This window comes from Acinonyx jubatus, chromosome C1 (assembly GCF_027475565.1).
Source record: "Acinonyx jubatus isolate Ajub_Pintada_27869175 chromosome C1, VMU_Ajub_asm_v1.0, whole genome shotgun sequence".
Taxonomy (NCBI): domain Eukaryota; kingdom Metazoa; phylum Chordata; class Mammalia; order Carnivora; family Felidae; genus Acinonyx; species Acinonyx jubatus.
This window is the reverse complement of record NC_069381.1, coordinates 31,437,908-31,460,744: the sequence shown is the minus strand read 5'-3', so window position 1 is coordinate 31,460,744 and position 22,837 is coordinate 31,437,908. Positions and strand designations below refer to the sequence as shown.

The window sequence follows — 22,837 nt, the reverse complement described above, 5'->3', positions numbered from 1 at the left end:
TGGTTACCCCTTCGCTCTACTGCCCTAACTTCTGGGGTCAGGACTGCAAAAAAGACTTTTGAAGTTGTTTCCCAAAGCCAAGCCTTTTTTTTTTTTTTTTTTTTAATATTATTTATTTTTGAGAGAGAGAGAGAGCAGGGGAGGGACTGAGAGAGACAAAGGATCCAAAGCAGGCTCTGCACTGACAGCAGATGTGGGGCTCAAACCCACCAACTGTGAGATCATGACCGGAGCCAAAGTCGGCTGCTTTAACCGACTGAGCCACCCTGGTGCCCCCCAAAGCCAAGCCTTCTGATAGTGACCCAGAGTCCTGCGGAGAAGCTGAAGTGGCCTCTGGCATCCCCAAACACCTGCCGGGCAGGCGAGACCACTCCATGAACCCCCAGTAGTCCAGCTGCCCACAAAATGAGAACACATCTGGGACTGGGGGGGTCACAGGCCCCCCGGCACCAGCTTCACGTGCCACACTCACCACCACAAGGAGAGGGCGTTGACTCCGGTGCTGAGGAACAGCAGGAGGTTCATGTGTTTCAGGAGATGACGGAAGAGTCCAGCTCTACTGAGGGCTGAATGGTTTCAGGAACTGTCTGCCCCCTCCCCACCTGTGGCCCCTCCCTGCTGCTGGCCACACGGTCCCTGTCACCTCCGCGTTGTCAGGCCGTTAGTCCTGAGCAGGAGCCTCCGCAGCATCCCTCGGTGACATCTTTGTGAAACAACCTGAGATCTCTGGGCTGTGGCTCTGGTCGTCCGAGTGGACACTGTTTCTACCCTCACACCGATGCCACGATCCCTCCTCAGGAAGAGCCGTAAGGTGACTCCCCCCTCCTCCCTGCAACTAACGCTAAAACCTTGGAGAACATTCTTGCCTCGGAGAGCCCAGACACCCCTCCCCTCATCGTCCCTCAGCTTTTGGCAGCCTCCTTGCCCTAAGTCACCTCATTTTATCAGGAAGCTCCACAGCTGGAAACCTCTAGACCAGGGACCACGACAGCCACGTGTCACACACTGTGCATCTGTGCCGGGCCTGGGACACCAAAGCCACTGCAGGTGCTTCCAGCGACCCACAGCTGACAAGTCCCAGTGTAAAGACACAGGACCCAAGACACCTGTGGGTAGCTGGGGCTGGACCCTGCCAGAGGTGGGCGGGAATCAGCAGGCAGATGCCCACACGCAAGGGGAAGGTTCCAGATGGGCTGGAGCGCCGCCGTGGGGCCCAGATGGCAAAGGCTGGGTCCATACCACTTCTCCCCCGAGCTCCAGAGTTTGCTCTCCGGACATCCTGTCCTCTCCCACATGATGGCTGAGCTCAGTTCTGGCCTCTGCCCCTGCCCCTCTGCTCCTTGGCTGGCCTCCCTGGGCAGTCAGCGCAGACACCCGTTGTTGATGTGGTTTCGGGGATCGTGGCCGTGTGGGGCCACCAAGTGGACACTCTCCGGATAACACGGGAAGAACCTTATCCATAGCTTCCCTCTCCCCCTCATCTTTGGGTCCACCTCACATTCTTAATCTTAGATTCAAGAGTTTTTTCCCTCTAGTGCAAAGTAGGGTTTGTCAATAAGGCCACAGACATCCAGTGAGGGGACTACAAGGGGCTGCTTATCCCTAACACCGGACCTGTGTCTGCCACCGGCCGGGCCACCTACGAAGTGCCATCAGTACTGTTAGAAAGCCCGATGCTGTAAGTAACCCAGTGATATTGCAGCACATTTCAGTATTTAAGACATCACTTTGTAAATGTATTCAGTGCTTACAATGACAGTTTTTACCCCCCACCCCCAAAGGAAGTGGAACGGATGTTCATTTCACGTAAGGTGGTTAAAGATCCCAGGGAAATTAGTAATGCAGGTGTTTAAAGAGACCCCCAGTAAGAGTGGGGAGAGCTTGGGCACAGATCAGCGTGGAAAACCTCACGCAAAAGGCTGCCTGATAGCAAGGCCCCTGGAGAAGTGAGTCACGTCCTCTGGTTCACATGTTCACATGTTCCGTCCGTCAGGGTGCCTCTCCTGGCCAGCCACGACCCCACGTAGCCTTCTTCTTCGGCAGCTACAGCCCCTGCTGCGTGGTTGCCGTGAGAGCAGCTCGTGTTGGCAGAGTCTAGACAGGCCTGAAAGAGAGGAGGGGGAGCATGGGGAGCTCACAGCCGTCATGCCGGGGTGGGCACGGGGAGGGCACCTGCCAGGCTCTTCCAGAGCCTCACGCTGCGCCTGACGGCCTCGGTCTCCTCTCTGGGCTTCCCCAGCCAAGCCTCTGCCTCAGTGTCCCTGAGGGAAACAAAACTCCATTAGCATCTCCAGAACGGCTGCTCAGAGAAGGGAAGCACCCCGCTGCCCCCAGCCTCCCCAGTCTGGAGCATCTGCCTCCACACTCACCACCCCCCAACTCAGGACTTCCAGAAGCCGCGTGGGAACGAGCTACCTACATCTGCATAATGAAAGCATTTACCAAACCCCCCACCCACTGCAGAACAGATTTCTGCTTTTAATAAAGGCTGTGTATCACCCATGTCTTGGCCCCCGTCAAACAGTAGGTGACAACCCTGTCCTTGAAAAGAAGTGGCAAATCTTGACCTATTTTTCAGGGCTCCGGCCGGACAGCAACCTCTGTCTCTGGCGTGGAGCAGGGGGCCTGGGGTCCGGGGCAGCCCTGGGCCCAGCGGCGTGTGCTCAGATCCGTCTTGGGAGTAGCTGGGTCATCAGTGCTCAGCGGAGCCTGGGATTGGTCACGAAGGGGAAGATGCGGACTCGTGGCACCGGAGGACCTGCGTGGTCACGGTTTGGGGCAGGGACAGGAGAGACATTACAGAAGGAGGAAGTACGTTCTCAGCCCCTGGATTCTGGGAGCTGCCCAGCCGGAGCCACACAGCCCAGCCATAGTGTGTGTTCACTACCTTGGGGGTTGGGAACGGAGGGGGCGGGGGGGGGGGGGGGGGTAGTTTTCCTGATTGACTTCCCAACCCGGGGGCCTGAGGCCAGCCAGGAAGTCATTGTTGACTCCTGTGAGATCACAGAGGTGGTTGTGCAGGCCCCGCCCACTTCCTGCAGCCCCTGTTCTCCCTGCCCGCCGTGGAGCCCCCAAGATCCCCCCCCAAACCAGGGAGCTGCTGGCCAGGGGTCAGGAGTCTGTGGGAGCTGAGGGCGGGCACCCCCCACGCTCTACAGGAACCCTCAGGACATGAGGGTCATAGGCCTCCCTTTTCCTCCTGTGCCTGTTTGCCCTGAATGCCCCCACCCAGCCGTGCTGGTCGCCAGGCCCTGACTGTCTCAAGGATCCAATCTGAAAAGATGCAGGCGTGGTAGCTGCCACCCAGAACGGAGGCCGGGTGTGTGGGAGTGAGTGGAGGGCTCCTGTAGGTTCCGTCTGTGCACAGCTCGGGCATGAGGCCCCTGGCCCTGCGGGAGCTCTGCCCCTCCTCACTTCTGCTCTCTGGACCCAAATCAGAGGATTCGGTCTTAGACCAGGAGTTCTTAAGAAGGGCCGTGAGCCTCCTCAAACTGGAAGGCCGTTTTTCTGGGGAGGGGCCAAAGCTTTCATCAGTGTCCCCTGCTCTAAAAACCCTCTGGCCCAGCCCTGTTTCAGAGCCTCTGCTGGGCTCACACCAGGCTCAGACGGGGCAAGAAGCTTCGGTGTGGCTGCTGCTGGTCCTCCAAGCCCCGGGTTAAAGCTTCCTCTCCAGAGTCCCCTTGAAAAGGTTTCCCTGGGGCCTGGAGGCAGCAGGGACTCCTGGGGGGGCAGGAAACCCTGGGAGGCCTCCAGCCTATGGACTGGAGAGGAAAGACAGGACGTCTGGGGCCCATGAAGGGTTGTGGTGGGGCCCTCAAAGACCTGAGTTCTGGTCCCCTCGGCCCCTCTTTGGGCATATCCCCTCGGTCTTCCCTCCTGTAGAATGGAGGGGCAGGCCCACATGCTCTGCTGTCTGCCTCAGCCCTGGTTGACTCCCTTCTTTCCTGTCCTAGGCCTTGGGCTTGGGTGGGTGGCAGGCCCCTTCCGGCTGGCCCTCTGCCCTCCCTCCCTCCCTCTGGCTCTGCCCAGCCCCTGCCAATCTGTGAACCTCCCAGGAGCCTCTGCACCCCCTGAGTCCCCTGGGAGGCCCTGGGAAGAACAGCCAGCAGTAAGGAATCCCGGAAGCCCTTCTGAGGGAGACCCCTCCAGGGATCCCCCCCCCCCCCCCCCCAGGAAGAGATCACCGCAAACACAGGTGCAGCAGCCCCTCATGGAGCTCCCGGGCACGCCGCCCCTGCAAGAGGTCCCCAGGGAAGAGTCCCTGCCTGAGGACTCAGGCCTGCAGGTGACGCCCAGCACGCACATTCTCTACGTGGGCCACCTGAACCCCCAGTTCTCAGTGCCTGTGCTCACCTGCCTGCTGCGAGACGCCCTGGAACGGCTGGGGCTGCCGGTGGCACGGGAGCACATCGAGGTGGTGAGGCGACCACGGAAGGCCTACGCACTGGTGCAGGTGACCACCCACAGGGACAGCCTGGCCTCCCTCCCCTGGCGCCTGCAGACGGCCGTGGAGGAGCACCAGATCCTCAAGGAGCTGGTGGCCCGCGGGAAGGAGCTGGTGTTGGGTGACGGCCGAGGGCCCTCGCGCGGCAGAGAGGTAAAAGGGGCGCTTCTGGAGCCACCAAGCCTGCAAGCCCCAGAGCCTCACCCGGGGGCGGGGAGAAGCCTGGGCAGGGGTGGAGGTGCGTCTTTGAGGAGCCGGGGGCAGATCTGCAAACCTGCGGGCTGCTACTCAAATGAGCATAGCCTGAGGCTGGCACTGCCTGCTGACTCTGGGGAGGCTCGCTGACCTTCACAGTTTGCCTCCAGCCTGGAAGCGTCTGGAGAAGGGCCAAAGTGTGGGGACTGCTCCCTGGGCCCTTCTGTATTCCATCCTCTGGGTCTGGGCCAGCCCGGGCCTTCAGGGTTTTCTCTTTGGCCCACCTCATCCACTCGGCTGGCCAACATCAGTGCCCGCTCCAGGCCAGGCTGCACAGCAGAAAGCAAAGGCTCGGCCCTGCCTTAAAGAGCCCTCATCTTTGAGCAGAGCCAGACAGAACCAGTTACAGCGCTTCGGCAGCCTGGAGCCGTGGGAGGACACAGAGCTGTGGGGACAGATTCACAGAAGGGCTGAAGTCTAAGCTGGGACTCGGGGAGCACAAGGTCGTTCTAGGCAGGGGGACACAGTGAGGGGGGATGTTGCATTTGCAGAAGGGCAAGCCTTTTGGTGCCGCTGGAGCTCAGGTTGAAGGCTGCTGGGGAGCTGAGGAAGAAAGCTGGGCCAGAGGGCAGGGGCCAGGAAGGGCTTCGAGACCGAAGCAGGGGGAGGGAGGGAAGGTGGGCCTTTATGGGGGATGGGAGGGAGCAGTCAACTCACTGCAGCTGTGGCAGGACACTCTGTGAGACAGGTGATCTTGGTTTTCCTTTTCTTTCGGGATGAAAACTCCGTGGTGTTCAAATGGTTGCAGAACTGAACAGCTCTGTGACTGACATTTCAAGACCTGTGAGCCTGACTTCATGTTTGTGTGGCAGTTTCTCGTGTTTCTGAGAAACTGTTTCCTTTGGGAACTGCAGGGCTGGTAGGGATGCGCCCCTCACCACCATGCCCCAGCCCGCACGGCACTCCCAGCCCCGGAAGCCCCTGCTGGAGACTGGGAGGCAGCAAGGAGCCGGGGACAGCAGCAGAGAACCCAGTAAGGGAGGAGTGAGAATCTTCTTGCGTCCAGGGTCAGCAAGGAGGGTGGATGGGAGGTACGGAGGCCGTGATGAGGCCCAGAAGAGGCCGGTGGCCATGAGTCTGCTCATGCACAGAGCCCGAGAACAAAACAGAAACCACGGAAAGGGTCTCAGGAGGGCCAGAGGAGGGTTGAGATTCAGGACTGATCAGTGGTCCAGAAAGCGATAGGCAGGCATTTCAGGGAGACAAGAAGGGGGTTATCTGTTGGAATGATCTTGGCCCCGAGCCTCAGAGGCCAGTCTACAACCTAAGTGGGAAGAGATTGGCCTCCGGGGTTCTGGCCCCCGACCTGAGAAGGAGAACTCCTTGTCCTCACCATGCATACCATAGCCCAGCAGGAAGGAGCAGTGGCGGCTCAAACCCTTGACTTAGCAGGTTTCCAGCACTGGCTGCAGGACGGTGGGCAGTTAGGCCCTTTCGCCTGGGACGGGGCATTAGGATGCCCGAGCAGGCTGGGCCCCAGGCGGAAGGAGGTGTGTCCCGTCCCTCTTGTCCTGTCCCCCGAGGCTCCTTACTCTCACCCCTCACCCCAGCGGGAGGACAACAGCAGCCGGAGCCCGAGCCCCAGCCCTGCCAACAGCCCCCCGGCACGGGCCCCGCAGAGGTCCCAGGACCGGCCCAGCGGCGCACGCTCCGACAGCGCCATCGTGCACCAGGAGGTCCCGGGCCAGGAGCGCCTCTTCCAGGGCGCCTTCCTGGGCAGCGAGACACGCAGCGTGGAGTTCAAGCGCGGCGGCGGCGAGTACCTGAGCCTGGCCTTCAAGCACCACCTGCGGCGCTACGCGTGCGCCTTCCTCAACGGCGAGGGCGGCAGCCTGTTCGTGGGCGTCGAGGACAGCGGCCTGGTGCGGGGCGTCCCCTGCAGCCACCGCGACGAGGACCGTGTGCGCCTGCTGGTGGACTCCATCCTGCAGGGTTTCCAGCCCCAGGTCTTCCCCGACGCCTACACACTCTCTTTCATCCCCGTGGTCAGCACCATCGCCTCCCCCACCCCCCTCAAGGTGAGCCCTGGGCCTGTCTGGCCCCCGCGTGACGGCCCCATTCGGCTCTGCTGAGCAGGGCTGGGGGGTGGAGGGTGGGGGCAGAGGGGGGCTGGGCAGAGTGACCGGAGAGGCCAGAAGTGCCCCCTTGCCCCCACGCCCACCAGGCTGCCCCAGGAGCCCGGAAGAGCCAGCCAGGTGGGATTAGCGACCAGAGTCACTGTCGCCCTGACCAAGGTGATCCGCCTGAGGGTGCGCGCCCCCAGGGCCCAGGCCGAGCCGCAGCTCTATGAGACTGACCAGGGGGAGGTGTTCTTGCGGCGGGACGGGAGCATCCAGGGCCCGCTGTCTGTCCACGCCATCCAGGAGTGGTACAAGCAGGTAAGCGGCTGGGGCGGGGGCAGGCCAGCAGTCCTGGCCATGCCATCGGGTTTCCCTCAGTGCTCCATCACCCGCAAGCACACGGGGGGTGGGGGGAGCACTGAAATAATCCTGCTACACCCCATGTTCCACCACCGTGGGCTGGGGGAGCCGGGTGGGGGGGATGGAATCTGGAGAAGCTTTAAGACCACCCTGAAGACGGGGCCGTACTATACTGTATTTAGGGGAAGGCCCTTACAATAGGGGGCAGTTAGTGCTGGACAGAGTCCTAAGAAAAAGCCTTTCAAGAGGGAAACATCAGATGGCAGAAAAGCAGAGGAGAGCAAGGGGCTGGCGGAAAGAGGGAGGGACATGCCCGGGCGGCTCCTACCCAACCCTTGAGGAGGCCGGGCCCGGATGCTGGGATGCTGGCAGGCCCCTCAGGTCAAGCGGCTTCCCTCAGCCCCCAGGGTTGATTTGTCAGGGGTGATGGCATGGCCAGGAACCCGGCTCCCACCAAGCAGGGAAGGGCCATGTGGTCCCCAGTGGCCTTGAGTAGGCCCCCCCTGGGCCCTCCGGGGCTTGCCTTCCTCCGTCAGCTCAACCCTGGGTGGAGGGGCAAACCCGAGGCGGCACCACCTCAGGCCTCTGCTTGTGGGGTGACCCCACCCCCCCCCACACACCGCAGAAGTGGGTGGTGGAGTTGCGCACGCTGCAGGAGAGGGTGAAGGTGCTGACGGCGGAGAAGGAGCAGCTCCGGCAGCAGCTGAAGCAGCAAGGACCCGGCTCCCGCACCTGCTGCGTCCTGTGAGGGCCCCGGTCGGCGAGCAGGGCCGGGCAGCGGCAGGCCAGCTCTCCCTGGCAGATGCAGGATTTCCTGTCTGAGCCGAAGTCCTCCCTTTAAAACCCATCTGGGCTGTTCAGAGGTGGACGGGAGCGCGACCATCCTCACTCCTTGGACAACCGCACACGCACAGGCTTCAATCCCGAGCGGACCCCCGTCTGTGTAGCTGGGAAACTGCTCTTAGCACGATCCCCAAGGAACCTTCCTTCCGGAAAGAACTGGTAAAAACTTGGCCAGGGCGATCGGAGGGCTGAGCTGTGAGGGACGGTCCTACTGCCTCAGAAGCTCCCTTTGCCCAGCCCGGGGTCTGCGACTCCAGTGGTGAGACAGGGCCAGAAAGGAATGCATCATACAGGGAAAGCCCTTCTGCAGATGGCCAGGCACGCTCGGTAACCGTGCCTGTAGGGCAAACAGGCCACCCTGCAGCCACCACCCCAGGCTTGCTGGAACTTGTGACTGTCAAAGCTCTTTAATAAATTACATGCACCCTGGGGCAAGAATGGTTCTTTCCGGCCGGCCAGCTGGACGCAGCTGAGCCCTGAGCCCCGCGCCCAGTCCACCTCTGTCCAGGAGGCTGAGCCAGCCCCGGGCTCCTCCCACACGGAGCTATGGGGCCTGGATGGTTGCAATCCATTCCAGCTTTGCCTTAAAGACCGGGTCCCCTGGGGTAAATTGCTACCTCTGTTCAGTTTCTTCATCTATAAGACAGTGAAATGGACTGGGGGCAGGAGCACTTATCATCAGAGCCACGCCCTGTCTCCCCAGCACCTGTACAGGAAGAGTTTGACTTCCATCCCAAGCACCCTCCAGCCACTGGCGAGGATTCCTGCTCTGGCCATTTCCCCTGTCATCTCCACCAGCCGAGCCAGAGACTAGAAAGCCAATGTCTGATCATGCCCTGCTCGGGCTCAAAGAACTCAAAAGAACTCCCCATTTCATCAGAAGCCAAGTCCAAACAGTGGTCTATACAATTGGCAAGTTGGCCCATCTGACCTCAACCCCTCCTGCTCCTTGCTCCTGTGTTCCAGCTACACCCACCAGCTTGTTTCATGAACACACTTGCTTCAGGGCCTTTGCACTGGCTGCTTCCCCCCCCCCCCCCCCGAATGCTCCTCCCCCGGAGAGCTGCAGGACTATTTCCTCTCTGCTCCACTTTCAAGTGACAGGGAAGGATATTCGCTACCCAGCCCACTTCAAATTATACCTCCTTCCCCAGCACCCCCCTTCCCCCTTTCCTGCTTCCAACCTTTTTCCCCAGTGCACTTGTCAGTCACTTTCCGTAGCTTTTATTTATAGCTGTCCCCTCCCCTGCAGTAGAATCCATGTTCCGGGGGACAGCGGTCTGGATCTGTTTTGTTCATGGCTGTTAAGTTCAAAATCTCAGACATGGTGAGCATGTAGTGGCTGCCAAATAAATATCTGCTGGTGAAACAAGGAGCCGCCTAGACTTAGGTCTGGGCCACTAGAAAACCATGGAATCTTGTCAGACGGCATTTCACAGGAGGGCCTGCAAAACACGCTTCCCTTGGGGCGCCTGGGTGGCTCAGTCGGTTAAGCATCTGACTTCGGCTCAGGTCATGACCTCCCGGTTCATGGGTTCAAGCCCCGCGTCAGGCTCTGTGCTGATGACTCCTCAACCGCTCTCACTCATCAGTCACCCAAACCCGGGGCCCGAATCACGTTTCCAGAGGCCACTAGGAACCAGCACAGAGGTTGTGCTGATCAAGAAGTCAGGAGAGGGGCCATTTCTGAGCATCTTCCACGTGCCGGGCGCGTGCTGGATGCTGGTCCAGGCAGCACGACCCTCAGACGTGCTCTCCCTGGGAACGAGCCAGTTTCTGCCAAGGCAAGCGCTGTCATGTTGCTGAGCTGCTGCAGACTAAGAACTGGCGTGGACCACCTGGGTTGAAGCGAAGGACGCCCGAGGAACTTCTCTCCCAGAAGCTCTGGACACCGGTCAGTCACCACTGGGTGCGGAAAGCCATCCTCCGGTCCCGGCGTCAGCCCGGCATGGTCCCCACTGCCACAGCCAGGGTGGCAGGGCGGGTCAGGCTTTGTAAGCCCCGGAAGGCCAGTCCTGGTCCCTTCTCTAGGAAGGTCACCCGAGCGGGCAGCACTCAACGACTCGTCCACCGAGGCGCTCTCCGATGCAGGGGCGGGAGATCGCCCCGCCGCGGGGCCTTTGCAAACCGCCCCACACCCGGCCGAGTCCTCGCGGTTGTGGGGAGTGCTGCTGTCACCAGTGGGCATGTCGGAGTCCTCCGTTGGGGGAAGGCTATTGCGAAAATGATTTAGACGGTCTGCTGAGACCACCAGGTGGAGACCGCGGTTAGGATTCACCCCATCGGCCGCATTCAAAGTCCCGAGACTGGGATGAAGGCCTCTGCGAGTGAACACATTTTACTTTGGTCCATGAGAACCGGAGACAGACAAAGGCAGCGAGGTTGCTCGTGCCTGGTCGGGGGCAGGAACACCAGCTTCTGGGCTTTGGCCGTGATGGGTGAGTGGAAGCGTGAAAGGAAAAGGAGGCCCACTTCTCCGGATCTCCCCGATGGAGGGGCTGGGCTAAATGGTGATATTTTCCTCCCCAACCCAGTTTCTCGAGGGTCGGGGAGGAAAGGCTGTGGACCACTGATGGGCAATCCAGGCTGAGCCTCTGCCTCAGGCTGTAGAGAGGAGCCAGCTCATGAGTGGGTGAGCTCAGCAGCCAGAGGGGGGGCGGGTGGGCACCAGTGTCCCCAACAAGGACGGATGCAGTATTGCTCATTGCACTCTGGAGGACATAGCCCGCAGGACGCTGCCGTGGTAGCGGCCAGGGTAGGAGAAGACCACCCTGTGGATAAAGCAGTCCTGCTGGCTAATGGTCGTGGGTCCGCTGCTCCCTGGCCACACACGTGAGGGAGGGACCGCCATAAACAACACACCCATCCCCCCTTTCCCAAGATCAAGCAGCACTCATGCTGAGTGAATCTCTACATGCTGAGAACCTAAATGTGAAGACTTTTGGGGAAATTTTGGTTTCCCATTGAAAATGAGGGTGGCTTAGTCAGTTAGGCGTCCGACTTCGGCTCAGGTCATGATCTCACAGTCCGTGAGCTCGATCCCTGTGTTGGGCTCTGTGCTGACAGCTCAGAGCCTGGAGCCTGTTTTAGATTCTGTGTTGCCCTCTCTCTCTGCCCCTCCCCTGCTCATGCTTTGTCTCTGTCTCTCTCAAAAATAAATAAATGTTAAAAAAAAATGTTTTTTAAAAAAGAAAGGCTCCTCTGGGCACCTGAATGGCTCAGTCAGTTAAGCATCTGACTTCACCTCAGGTCATGATCTCTCAGTTCAAGTCCCGCGTTGGGCTCTGTGCTGACAGCGTGGAGCCTACTTCGGATTTTGTGTCTCCCTTTCTCTCTGCCCCTCCCCCACTCGTGCTGTTTCTATCAAAAATGAATGTTAAAAAGAAAAAAAAAGAGCTTCTCAAGGCGCCTGGGTGGCTCAGTCGGTTAAATGTCTGACTTCGGCTCAGGTCATGAATGACCCTGCAGTTTGTGGATTCGAGCCCCACATCGAGCTCCGTGCTGACAGCTCAGAGCCTGGAGCCTGCTTCACATTCTGTGTCTTCCTCTCTGTCTGCCCCTTCTCTGCTCACGCTCTCTCTCTCTCTCTCTCAAAAATAAACATACATTAAAAAAAAAATGGCTACTCTCAGTTTTTAAACGAAGTGTCATCAGATCGTCCACCAAAGGACACCCCACTGGAGGAGAGCCAGGTACTGAGAGTTCAGGTGACACAGACATGTCTGGCTGCCACACTCAGACGTTCCCCACCAGCCGCGGCGTAAAGCGCATCACAAAGCGTGGCTCATTCTGCATTATTTATTTCTTAAGTTAGAGTATACACGGGGGCTAGCCAGAATAGGACGGGCACACGGCGGTGCCTACTGTTACGTCACGTTAAGAAAATAGCTTTCCATATTGCATTTCAACCGCAATAACACCGTTCTGGAAGGAAGAAATCCCCTCAAGCAAAGCTGTCTGTAGATGAGAGGGTTTTAGAGGCAGTTTCCCTAAAAGATTCTTTGTTCTTTTTTCTTTCTTTCTTTCTTTCTTTTTTTTTTTTTTTTTTTTAAGCAACCCCTTGATGCAAGGAGTATCTCCCAGCCCCAGGAAGAGAAGTGTGGCCAGAGCACAGGGATGCGGAAACCATGCTTCCGAGAGACCAGCCACCTGCTGTTCCACGTGACCCCAAACTAACCGTTCCCTTTGGACGACAGTACCAGTCACAGCGGGCGGCGGGCGGCCCCGCAGAGCAGGGGTTCCCAGCACCAGCCGCCGTGAGCACTCGCCAGAATTGTCCCACCGCACGCACTAGGTCCGCGTGGCACACACTTCCCATGGTCTAGGCATTCAAGGGGAGGCGACGGGCTACACGCCTGGATCCACCACGACAGGAGGTAGTTTGGAGAAACGAGGTGACCAATGGGCGCCCCACCGGCACGCGCATCATCCGCTCCTGCCCAGAGGACCCGCTCCTCGGCCAAGAGCTTTGGGGACCACACGGGGCGTCCACACCGGGCTTCCACACGGGGTTTCCACACCAGGCATCCACACGGGGCGGCACTGTGTAGGAGCCGATACACAGGATGGGACATGCGAGTCACAGAGTCTTCCAAATACCTTTCCCCCATAATAAAATAATCTTAATAAAAACATAATTTAAAGGAAGTGTCAAAAGCTGAGTGTAAAATCAAAGCTGTAAACTCTCAAGTCCGAAGGCTGTCTGGAAGAATCATCCCTGTTAAACAAAAGAAAAAAGAGAGAGAGAGAGAGAGAGAGAGCAGTTATACGACGTATGTTCCAGTAGACAAGTGAGGATTTCGTCGGCTGCTGTGCCAAACTATGCCAGGGGCTCAGTGAGGACCAGCGGCAGGAACCTAACGCGAGGAGTCAGAAGCTGCATTGATGATTCCGAACCCCCACACATTTTCCAGATCTCAGGGGCTTCTTCCTCCACCCCGACACCGGGGCTCCGGTCGGTGTGCCCGGTCTCCTCACAGGCCACTGGCGGGGGAGCCTCCACTCGACACAGCAAGGAGCGTCTCCACAGACTTGACCCGCCACCCAGACCCTGACCGTGAACACTTGCTGTGTCTATAGCGCAGTTTCTTAGACCAGCAGACACCCACCCCCCCAACCCCCCCCCCCAGCAGAGCGATGCACGTGTGCGTGTGTGCTAACGGGAACCAGCACCCCCTCACGCTCTCACGGGCCAGTGGCTCAGCGTCCAGGGCGGGAGGGGCACAGCCGTGCGTGTGAATGTGAGGGGCGCAGGCTTCAGGAGGCCACCCGCCTGTGGTGGGGCCCCCAAACATGGGACCGCGAGACAGCCCTGGTTCCTTCAGACCCCACGGGTTCCTGCCACCCCAACCCCCTTCCGACACCCCCACCACCAAGGTGTGGATTTTTGCCGACACAGTTCACTCAGTTATCACAATATTTTATATAATTCACGGCAGTGCCCAAGGCTACCGGACTTTATAGACGTACAAACCCTGTCACCATAAAGACTAACGTTCAAAGCTGGCCCGGTAACTGTTCAGATTCTGAGGGAGTTCGAGAATAAGCAGCAGTCAACATAAAAGCGTTGTAGGTATCAATCTTAAAGCACTTCCTGATGAAAGCCTGAGTTTCTGCAAAAGTGACCACCACCGCTTTGTCATACCCGTCACCTCCTTCACGATCTCTAAGTTTACAGCTACATGAAATAACAGGGTCTGAGAACCCAGTTCCCCCAGATTTGGTCAGACTGGCACCTGAATGAAGCAATCGGTAACAAGACAGCTGCCCAATGACTCGTGTCCCCTCCGTCCTGCACTGGGGTCCCCGAGGCAGGGGGACGGGTGCGCTGTAACTCAGACGGGCCTCTCACCTGGCTGATGCCCACACGGACCCTACCACGTGCATTCTGGGCAGATAAAGTTCTCCACACTGAACCTTCGCGATATCCTTGCAATTCTAGTATTATCGCCATTAAAACAAACAAAAATACTACAGCTTAAAAACACCACTTACGTCATCATCAGTCATGATTTATTGACGGAAACTTCAACTCGGTGATTTCAGAGTCCGGGGAGCTGCTTCCACTCCTGTCGCTGTAGGTGTCCCTGTGAAATTCAGATGGTTTATTCGTCGTCTCCCACCAAACACACGCTTTCCTTCTCTGTTTTTCTAGCCACCATCACCACAGGGACACCTGCCTACACACAGCAGGAATCAGACGCTTTCCTGCCTTATGTATTTAGCATGGAGCTGTCGAGGGATTTTCTTCTTCTAGTTACAAAAGATATACGTTCGACTTACACTGTGGTCCTGATACTCTACCCACCAGCTCAGGGTGAGGATAAAGTCGCAGCAGGGCAGGAAATCCACCAGGGCTGTGGCCGCCAGCCCGTGAAAGCCAGTTTCCCATGGACCCAGGGTCCTACTGCTACATGGGATCCCGGAGGCCAGGTGCTACAGTGAGGGGCCCCGGCCACCACGGGGGGGGGGGGGGGGGGGGGGGGTCCGGGCGGCACAGAAGCAGCCGGGAACACCAGGGAGACCATAGTAACGGGCAGGGGACACCCTGATGGACTACAGAGGAGTGACCGCACCTGGGCGAGAGCCTGCAGCCTTTCTGGAGGTAATGCGGGAGCCTCCCCACGGAGGCCAGCAGAAGGCCAAAGTACGGAGGCGAGGGCTTGATGGGCCTGGACAGGAACTCAGGGTGGTACTGGACTCCAACGAAAAAGGGATGCTCTGAAACAGACACGCAGAAGCAGCGCTTTCGTCATGTGCATAGAACACAACAGATGAGCAAACCTCGGCAAATGTTTCACCTTTCTACGGACCCTTAAAATCATCGAAAATCAGCATCTGAATCAGAACCTAGAGAAAGGCAGCCAGAGAAGGGGGGGGGGGGGGGGGGGGGGGGGGGAAACGGATGCTGTCGCCCTGCTCGCTGCCTCCCCTTGGGGGTTCCCGCCCCAGCTCCCCCTGCTCCCTGGCTTCCGTGGGACCGAGTCGCAGGTCGTCAAGATCGGAAGTGGGGCTCAAGGGCCAAGTCCAAGCTCACATTCTGGAGAATGAGGACCGAGGCCAGGAGTGCAGTGCTGGCTGAGGAAGGACAGGCTTCCCAGGGCTCCGGGTGCCTCGTTCTCCAAGAGCACCCCACCAGGGCCGGGGCCCTCCCTACCGCTGTCAGGCCAGTGCTCACTGCCACCCCCCCCCCCCCCGACCCCGCACAGCCACCCGCGCTCACCCTCCAGCTCCACGATCTCCATCCGCTCTCCCCCAACATCCTGGCCAACAAACTTCAAGCCCTGCTCCTCCAAACACTTTTTCAGGACTGGATTCACCTATGGAAACATGAAGAGTAAGCTGACTGACCTCTCAGCTTACTTCTCTAGAGTAACCGGAAGGAGGAAGGTTTAAAAGCCACAAAGCTCCACCCCTTACCTCAAATCTGTGGCGGTGCCTCTCTTCCAAGTAATCCGGGTCTCCGTAGAGTTTCCCTGGCAAAAGCAAGCATGCTCCCGTAAAGAGTCCTGATTTCACAGAACAATCTATTCACTACTGCCTCTTGCTTCCCAGTTTACTTTTGAATCACCTACACAGCCAGGCCTTTTGAAGGTCATTTCTAGGATTCTCCAGGCAACCACAGCCTCCTGCCTATTGCAGCACCATTTGCATGAATTCTTGGGCTTGGACTGTTTTGACCACACCAAGAAAAACTAGAACAGCTGTTTCCTTTCCATCACCACCCTCCAACCTCGATTACTGAGGTACAAGAGCACTTTCCTGCTGGAAACTGCCTTGGAAAACACACCAGGACGTATCAAACAGTGGAAGCCTAGAAAGACACTTCCAGAACTACAGGGATGGTCCTCGGGGCAGCGCCATGCGGTTAAGTCACAGGCGCAAAGAGCCTTGGCACCAGGGCTGCAGGGTGAGGCCCCCAAGTCCACAGAACACAGAGCTGGAAGGACCCCAAGGCCACCTACTCAAGTGACTCAAACTGACAGACACATGGGGCCCCGGCTAGTAAAGACAGAATTTTCCCAGTGGGCAAGAAAACAAGATTGAATGGAGTAATTCTCCTAAATGTTCCCCCCGCCCCAATTTTCTCTAAATCTTTAGCGCGTATTAGTACCTTTCGACTAAAACCTTCTTAGGTTGGACCATACGAAATTGCCTTTCTGGGGGACAGAAATCGCCAACATTGGCAGTTTAATTCGGTTCAACCGAACAGACGAGGTACAGGACAGACTGTGTGGGGAGATTTCACCTGCCTCCTTCTGGTCAGCCGCCCACACCCAAGGCCCCCAGGGCCCTGACTGCACTGCCTGCAAGCTTTCTAAGAGCCACACTGCTTCTCTGGTTATTACAGCACATCCTAGAAGAATGTGACTAGGAAGGGGGGGAAAAAAAGACCTCAAAAGCAAGAACAAAACTAAAAAAGTCAGCCTGGCTCTTCGGAGCCCCAGCAGCAGCCCAAGATGTGCGTCCTGGGCACGCAGAGCTGAAGGCGGGGCCGGTGAGAGGCCGCTCTTACTCATGACCGAGTTCTTGGTCTGGAACAGGGTTCTCCTCTTGCCCAGCCTCATGGTTCCGCCCATCTGCCCAGGATTGTGTTCTGGCATGTCTATGACCTGGAGGTGTTCAAAAAACAAACACACGCTACCAAACTCTGCCTCCGTTAGCAGACTGCCTACACTGAGTGACAAGAGCCTGGCAGGAGGCTCTGATTCCCCAGCCCTTCCTTACAAGAGATGTTTGTCACTGGGGAAATGCCTCCCCATAATCGTTCTGTGAACCTGTGTTGGGTAGCGGCTTAATCCTTTAGCCTATCCTCCTGAGCTGTAGGACCGAACACAGCTGCTCCTGCCCGCGGCCCTTCCTGCCCCCACCACTTCGGACCATGAGGGCTGCTGGGCCACAACACGCTCTGGAGACTAACGTAGCGGCACGGATGCAAGACAGGATATGCTGATGTTAACAGCACGTGTCCCCTCCACCGGACTCATGAGCCACTCAGAGGACAGGGATGCTTCTCCAGGGTTTGCCGGGTCTAGGCGGGAGCCTGGCGGACGTGTGTGGGGCGGAGAGGCTGAGGCCCCCCCTGCCACAGGAGCCCAGCCCACCGCTCGGTCCCGGGCTCCTCTGAGCACTTTCTAAGGCCTCCAGGCCCCTATCTTGGCCCTGCTTTCCCACCACCCCGAGGCTGCACACTTCAAACCCTTCATTCTTCTCCTCCTGAGCTCTTAGTATTAGCAAAGTTCAACTGCAGGTCAACAAGCATATCCCGATGCTGTTTAAATGCCCTGAGATCAAGAGCTTGGTCCACTTTGTTTATCACAGTGTCTCTGGTACCAAGAGCCCGCCTGTCACCCCCGGGATAGGAGATTCAAAGATGGGTAAAGGCACTATTCCTCCCCAGGAGCCATATGCCTCTGACAGGAGACATCACACAAGGTACGGGGGCCTCCAAAAGCTTTGGTTACCGTTAAACACATCAGAACCATATTCCATGGTTCCTGAATAACATGCCCGTCTCCCAGGGTTGTCGGGGATGGAATGAATGAATACACGTTAAGTGGTGAGAACAGTGCCTGGCGCATAGTAAGTGCCTATGTGGGTGTTTCTTGTCAGTACAAAACGATCGTTAGAGTGCTAAGAGGAGTTAAGGGCTAAGGGGAATGGGGATGAAGAGTGATTTTAATCAGGAACCACCCTGGTTGGCTGGGCTGATACCCATCTTAAAAACCTTCTGTTGCGAACTGGGAAGAGAAGTGAGAAACTGCACAATGAAAAATAAAAAAGTTCTTTCTATTCGGTCTGAGGGTTCTCTGGGTGGATCCAGGGGGTCTCTTTCTGGTGCCCGCCCCCTCCACACCCTTCTAAGCCCTGGTAACGTTCAAACCCTGGACTCACCACAGGATGATTGGTCTTAGGGTCAAACTCTGTAGAGTTGGCATCTGAAAAATCAAAACACTTACGTTACGAAAAGAGTTACGAACAAACCTGATTATTGAAAAGTGTCATTCCTAAGCCCTAACTCACAATTTCCCTCCTCAATGTAAAGCGATCCTTCGGTGATTAGAACAAAACTAAGGATAACGTTAAGACGTGAAGGACTCAGTGCACAAACACAGGTGAGTTTTTCCATTACACCTGTTAACTCTCTGGGAAGTCAAGCTGCACAAAATGGGGAAATCAAAACCAATGGCACAACCTCATAACCTTTATTTAGATAACGTATCCTTATGACAGTTCTTACACTGTTCTGTCCATTTTTTCCTCTCAGGCTGCATCTCTCCGGGCTGGAATACATTCCTGTCCTCCTGTGCATCCTACATTGCACTGCCCCACTGCCTCCCTCAGCAGCTACATCAGGAACTGATTTCAACACCCAAATAAGCCTTCCTCTCCTTTACTGAATTTATGGTCTAACCATAAGCAAAACCACAAAGACTAGAAGAATCAAGTTCCTGGTACAGCACGGCTCCTTTTGTGTGACAGGCTACGTACTGTTCCTAACCACGGCCAGGTCCCAAGCAAAGCTAAGCCTGTCACCAAGTCACTCACCCACCTGGGGACCCGAGTGGGCGACAGACTGTAACTGGGCAAGGGTCCAGGGTGCCCAGAGGGCCAGCTCTAGGGTGGTGGCTGCTAAGACGGTGCCCGCCAGAGGCTCAGGAGTCAGAACTACAGGGCATGCTGCCTATGAAACAGCCACCATGCCCTCAGGGTAACTCTCAGAAAACATGTGCAATGAACCCAATCCTAACAGTCAGCTGGCCACAGGAGAGCCGCTCATCCTTTATGGAGCCAGGCCGCTTTTACACGCCTCAGGACGCTTGCTTTGTTTTTCTTACAACTTGTAAGGTCTTTCTGAAAACCTCATGTCTGTCAGCTGGGCTACAGAGACTAGCGTCTTCCATTGCCCCAGTCCTCGGGCTGTGTGGTTCCGTCCCCCACCGACTGCACTTGGCCTTGGGACATTAGCAAGCTAGTTAAGTGCCTACACACTGGGCCGGTCATTTTGGAAGCTGGTAGGTCGCCAGGCTGTGAATGAAGAGCCTTGCCACGTGGAGAGAACCAACTGGATATCCCTGCTGGGCAGAGCTGGATGGGGGGCAGGATCTCAGATACAGGGCGCAGAAAACCAGCCAGCCGAGTCCACTCAACCCACAGCATACGAAGACACAATAAAACGTTGGAAGTCACTGAGTTTTCGGGTGGCCTGGACAGTTAGCCAGGCACAGGGCCAATATTACGGAGTATTTCCTATTTGCCAGACACTATGCTGGGACTATTCACATGCACTATTCCATTTAATTCTTACAACCATGAGTAATAGGTACCATTATCACCCCATTTTACAGAAGGAACAGAAGCCAAAAGGGCTAAGTAATTTATCTAAAATCACCCACAACAAGTGACTCAGAATTTGAGCTCAGGTCTGACCAGCTCCAGGGCCCAAGTTCATGATAACCGCACAGCCTCACACAGGCCAGAGCTGTCGGCTTCTTGCTCGGCAGACGCCCAGGGATGGTGGCCACGGGGGTGGACATGCAGGAGTCTGCAGAGCAGGAAATGCAGGGGCAGAGAGCCCAGGCTGCTTGCTCAGCTGTGACCCCTCCTTCCTGTGGTTGGGCTGGCAGAGCCACGTGCGCGCCCTCAGTGCACACAGGGTTCCCCTTTGCTGTTCCCCGCCAGGTACGGAGAGACCAGGCCTGCCCTCCTCTACCATCACGCAGGAGGCAGCAGGCTTCACGCGCTTCAGGAAAACACTTTGGCAAGAATGTAACAAGTTTAACGAACACTCACCTTGCCATCCCAGCACATTTCTGGAAAATTCAACCACTGCCAGCTGCATTCCTAGGCACACACCTTGCAGGTGGAGGGGAAAAACAAATGAAGCTCCATTAAAAAGGCAGCTCCTACGTTTCCCACCAGCCTGTCCTGGACTTTGTGTCCTGTCTGCTCGCAAAAGGACAATCACAAACTCTCATGTTTTCCTGCTGTAAACATGCTGTGTCATCTGTATCAGCTTTCGAACACTGGCTATAAGTGCATATGAAGATGCCAAGTTTTAGAAGCTATTTGGTTCTAGAAATAAGCAACACTCTACTCATATTTAAAACTTCAAGTTTTCTTATCCTCTCATTAGGTTCCCATTTACAAGGGATCAAGTTGAAAATTACTACAATTTACAGCACTAGGAAGCATCCAAAACCACTTGGCCCAAATTCCAAGTGAGGATATAAAACCTAGCTTCACATGTCCTGCCCAACAGCCGGGCTCAGCGAACAGCCAAAATTTCCTGATTGCCATTTCATTCTCTCCAAGTTCCACGACACGGACACGTGGACGAACATACAAGCTCTTAAAACTTTTCACGCTTAAGGGAGTCTGAATTTCTCCCAAACAGAACCAAACTGGCTTCTACTTGAGCTGACATCTAGAATGAGGGCGCCTAAGCTTGCTTCCAGTGACCTCCCTGTTTTATTTACAGGCTCCCATGTGGCACCTTCTCCTGACCTCTCCTACTCCTTACCCAAAAATGGCTTCTTCTGTTTCCGAGCCCAGGCGATGGCTTGGATCTTTCCTTCCGTCCCCCGAACACCAAATCCCCCGGGAACCAGCACTCCACTGTACAAGAGAGCACACCACAAGGCAATGGACCCTGCCCACCAGCCCAACTCGCAGTAAGCACCCAAGGAGCCATTCCCAAGACACGGATGCCACGAGGTCACTCCGCGTGTTTTGCCACTGGGGCTATATCGTGATTGCAAGACTGCCAGTGAGCTGTATATAAACACCAAATACTAGGAACTTGGAAGATGCACATGAAGGGGCCCGGGTGGCTCAGTCAGTTAAGCATCCCACTTGGGCTCAGGTCACGATCTCATGGTTCATGAGTTCAAGCCCTGCGTCGGGGTCTGTGCTGACAGCTCAGAGCCTGGAGCCCATTTTGGATTCTGTGTCTCCCTCTCTCTCTGTCCCTCCCCGACATGCACTCTCTCTCTCTCAAAAGCAAATAAACATTAAAAAAAAAAAAAAAAAAAAAAGATGCACACGAAATGTTTCTGAGTAATGCTACAAAACGCTTACAGGTAAAAGGTGGCACACACGGATTCTTTCCTAATATTTAGTATAAGTTATATTGCTATAAATGCAACTTTTTACTTCTTGGCTTAAAGTGCTCCCCTGAATGGGAAAGGAGCCTTCCTCGTCCTCTCAGACGGCCTGTTGAGCTTGGGGTCTCGTTCATAGCTATAGGGCCCCATAACATCCAATTGTTCCAGTGATCTAGAATTCTGTGATTTTCTACCATTATAAATAATGGCTGCCAAAAACAAACTATGAGACTCCACTGAAGGGTCCTCATCAAATGTTCCAGATGAAAATCTTTAAAAATTTTTTTTAACCTTTATTTATTTTCAAGAGAGAGAGAGAGAAAGAGAGACAGAGCGTGAGCAGGGGAGGGGCAGAGAGAGGGAGACGCAGAATCCAAAGCAGGCTCCAGGCTCCAAGCCGTCAGCACAGAGCCCGACGTGGGGCTTGAACTCAGGAACCACCAGATCATGACCCAAGCTGAAGTCGGACACTTTACCGACTGAGCCACCCAGGTGCCCCCCCTCCCTGCCCTGGTGAAAACCTTTAAGCCTCATGAGTAGATGCATACGACAAATGTCATGTTTTCTTCAGATTCAACTGTGCTGATAAGCTGTATTTCTGTAAGGCTTAAATCATCCAGACTGTGGCCCTTTCGGTAATCAAAAGCCATTCAAAAAGTAGATTACCTACTACTGGTGCACAAGAGCCCGGCACTCTGCTCCCCAAGCCCACCCCCAAGCCCCCGGAAGCCGGGCACAGGGCACTACTCACTGGGCGCTACAGAGCTTCTGCCAGGCTTCGTGGTAGCGTACGGGCTCCTCCTGCAGGGTGCTGGGCTCCAAGTCCGTGGAATCTATGTACTGGGGGTTATGCGGGCAGAGGAGACAAGAAGTAGGCCATGACTCCAGAGCTACTTTCTTCCCCGCATTCCCAAATTATATTATCTGTGTCCTATCTCCTCCCTTAAAAATCAGGTTTTAAAATTAGAACCTTCATATATTTAAACTCGGTGATAATCTCCAGACTTGAAAATCTTCCTTATATTGTAAAATACAAACGTTTCCTTCAAAACTCATTTGCCTCCCCAAGGCCCTATACTCAGCACACTGGAGCGGCTCTGCTGTGTTCTCTCCATCCGGGATACATCTCCCCAAGCCCACCTTCAACCCAGGCTGGGTTTTTTTTTGTTTTTTTTTTTAATGTTTTTATTTATTTTTGAGAGAGAAAGAGAGAGAGTGAGCGGGGGAGGAGCAGAGAGAGGGAGACACAGAATCCGAAGCAGGCTCCAGGCTCTGAGCGGTCAGCACAGAGCCCGACACGGGGCTCAAACTCATGAACTGTGAGATCATGACCTGACCCGAAGTCGGATGCTCAACTGACTGAGCCACCCAGGCGCCCCCAGGCTGCTTTTCATTTTGTTCACCTTTACTGAAGTATAACTGACACACAATAAGATCCAGGCATTTTAAGGTGCACACTCTGATGAGTTTTGTCAAACACACACATGAAGGTGTGACCACCGCCACAATCAATGGCGAAGAAAACTAGTGCCATCCCCGGAAGTTCCCTCTGCTCCCCTGCAAGCAGTCTCCTCTCCACTTCCTGCCCCAGAGTCCCCTGGCTCTGCTTTCTGTCACCACAGATGCCTCTTCTAGAACCTCACAGAAATGAAAACATAACAACATACAGCCTCCCGTGTCTGGCTTTTTTGGCTCAGTATGTTTTTGAGATTCATCCCTGGGCAGTTTCCCACTGTAGAAATATACCTCGGTGTGTATACTGCCTCACT

The 22,837-nt window shown here is 56.0% G+C and overlaps 2 protein-coding genes and 1 long non-coding RNA gene across 8 annotated transcripts in view; 1 reads left to right on the top strand and 2 right to left on the bottom strand.

The window, feature by feature from the left end:
• Positions 1-1,841: 1,841 nt before the first annotated feature.
• LOC113599404 (uncharacterized) lies at positions 1,842-7,785 on the bottom strand. Of its 2 annotated transcripts, XR_008294292.1 has the most exons (4): positions 4,791-7,785; positions 4,354-4,666; positions 2,568-2,758; positions 1,842-2,261 (listed from the first exon to the last, which is right to left on the bottom strand). It is a non-coding gene; the product is annotated as an uncharacterized LOC113599404 (long non-coding RNA). The 2 variants fall into 2 exon arrangements; XR_003420245.2 differs by having other exon boundaries at positions 4,354-7,785.
• SLFNL1 (schlafen like 1) lies at positions 3,398-7,871 on the top strand. 4 transcript variants are annotated; one of them, XR_008294290.1, is made up of 4 exons: positions 3,398-4,597; positions 6,250-6,717; positions 6,864-7,077; positions 7,745-7,871. XR_008294290.1 is itself a non-coding variant. In XM_053212373.1 (4 exons), the coding sequence occupies exons 1-4, from the start codon at positions 3,884-3,886 to the stop codon at positions 7,865-7,867; spliced, it is 1,449 nt and encodes a 482-aa protein (XP_053068348.1). In that variant the 5' UTR covers positions 3,398-3,883. The 4 variants fall into 4 exon arrangements, 3 of the variants coding, with proteins under 3 accessions (XP_053068348.1, XP_053068357.1, XP_053068356.1); XM_053212373.1 differs by having other exon boundaries at positions 6,934-7,077; positions 7,745-7,867; XM_053212382.1 differs by having other exon boundaries at positions 3,398-4,686; positions 6,264-6,717; positions 6,934-7,077; positions 7,745-7,867.
• A 3,875-nt stretch (positions 7,872-11,746) lies between these two features.
• The window catches only part of CTPS1 (CTP synthase 1), a 30,555-nt gene continuing 19,464 nt past the window's right edge, over positions 11,747-22,837 (bottom strand). For both annotated transcript variants that reach the window (XM_027059525.2, XM_027059526.2), the window contains exons 10-19: positions 21,820-21,908; positions 20,486-20,580; positions 19,756-19,818; positions 17,857-17,900; positions 16,478-16,574; positions 15,382-15,437; positions 15,185-15,281; positions 14,538-14,682; positions 13,957-14,048; positions 11,747-12,679 (exon numbers count right to left, since the gene is read on the bottom strand). In XM_027059525.2, coding sequence (XP_026915326.1) covers positions 13,964-14,048; positions 14,538-14,682; positions 15,185-15,281; positions 15,382-15,437; positions 16,478-16,574; positions 17,857-17,900; positions 19,756-19,818; positions 20,486-20,580; positions 21,820-21,908 — 771 coding nt within the window. In that variant the 3' untranslated portion in view covers positions 11,747-12,679; positions 13,957-13,963. The remainder of the gene's footprint in view (positions 12,680-13,956; positions 14,049-14,537; positions 14,683-15,184; positions 15,282-15,381; positions 15,438-16,477; positions 16,575-17,856; positions 17,901-19,755; positions 19,819-20,485; positions 20,581-21,819; positions 21,909-22,837) is intronic.

What these genes read in the sequence shown, in the direction of transcription:
- SLFNL1 (XM_053212382.1), top strand. Translation starts at nt 3,884, where the DNA reads ATGGAGGGGCAGGCCCACATGCTCTGCTGTCTGCCTCAGCCCTGGTTG. An exon ending in CTGGGCAGGGGTGGAGGTGC is followed by an intron (nt 4,687 to 6,263) that starts GTCTTTGAGGAG and finishes GGAGGACAACAG; the next exon opens with CAGCCGGAGCCCGAGCCCCA. An exon ending in CCTCCCCCACCCCCCTCAAG is followed by an intron (nt 6,718 to 6,933) that starts GTGAGCCCTGGG and finishes GCCCTGACCAAG; the next exon opens with GTGATCCGCCTGAGGGTGCG.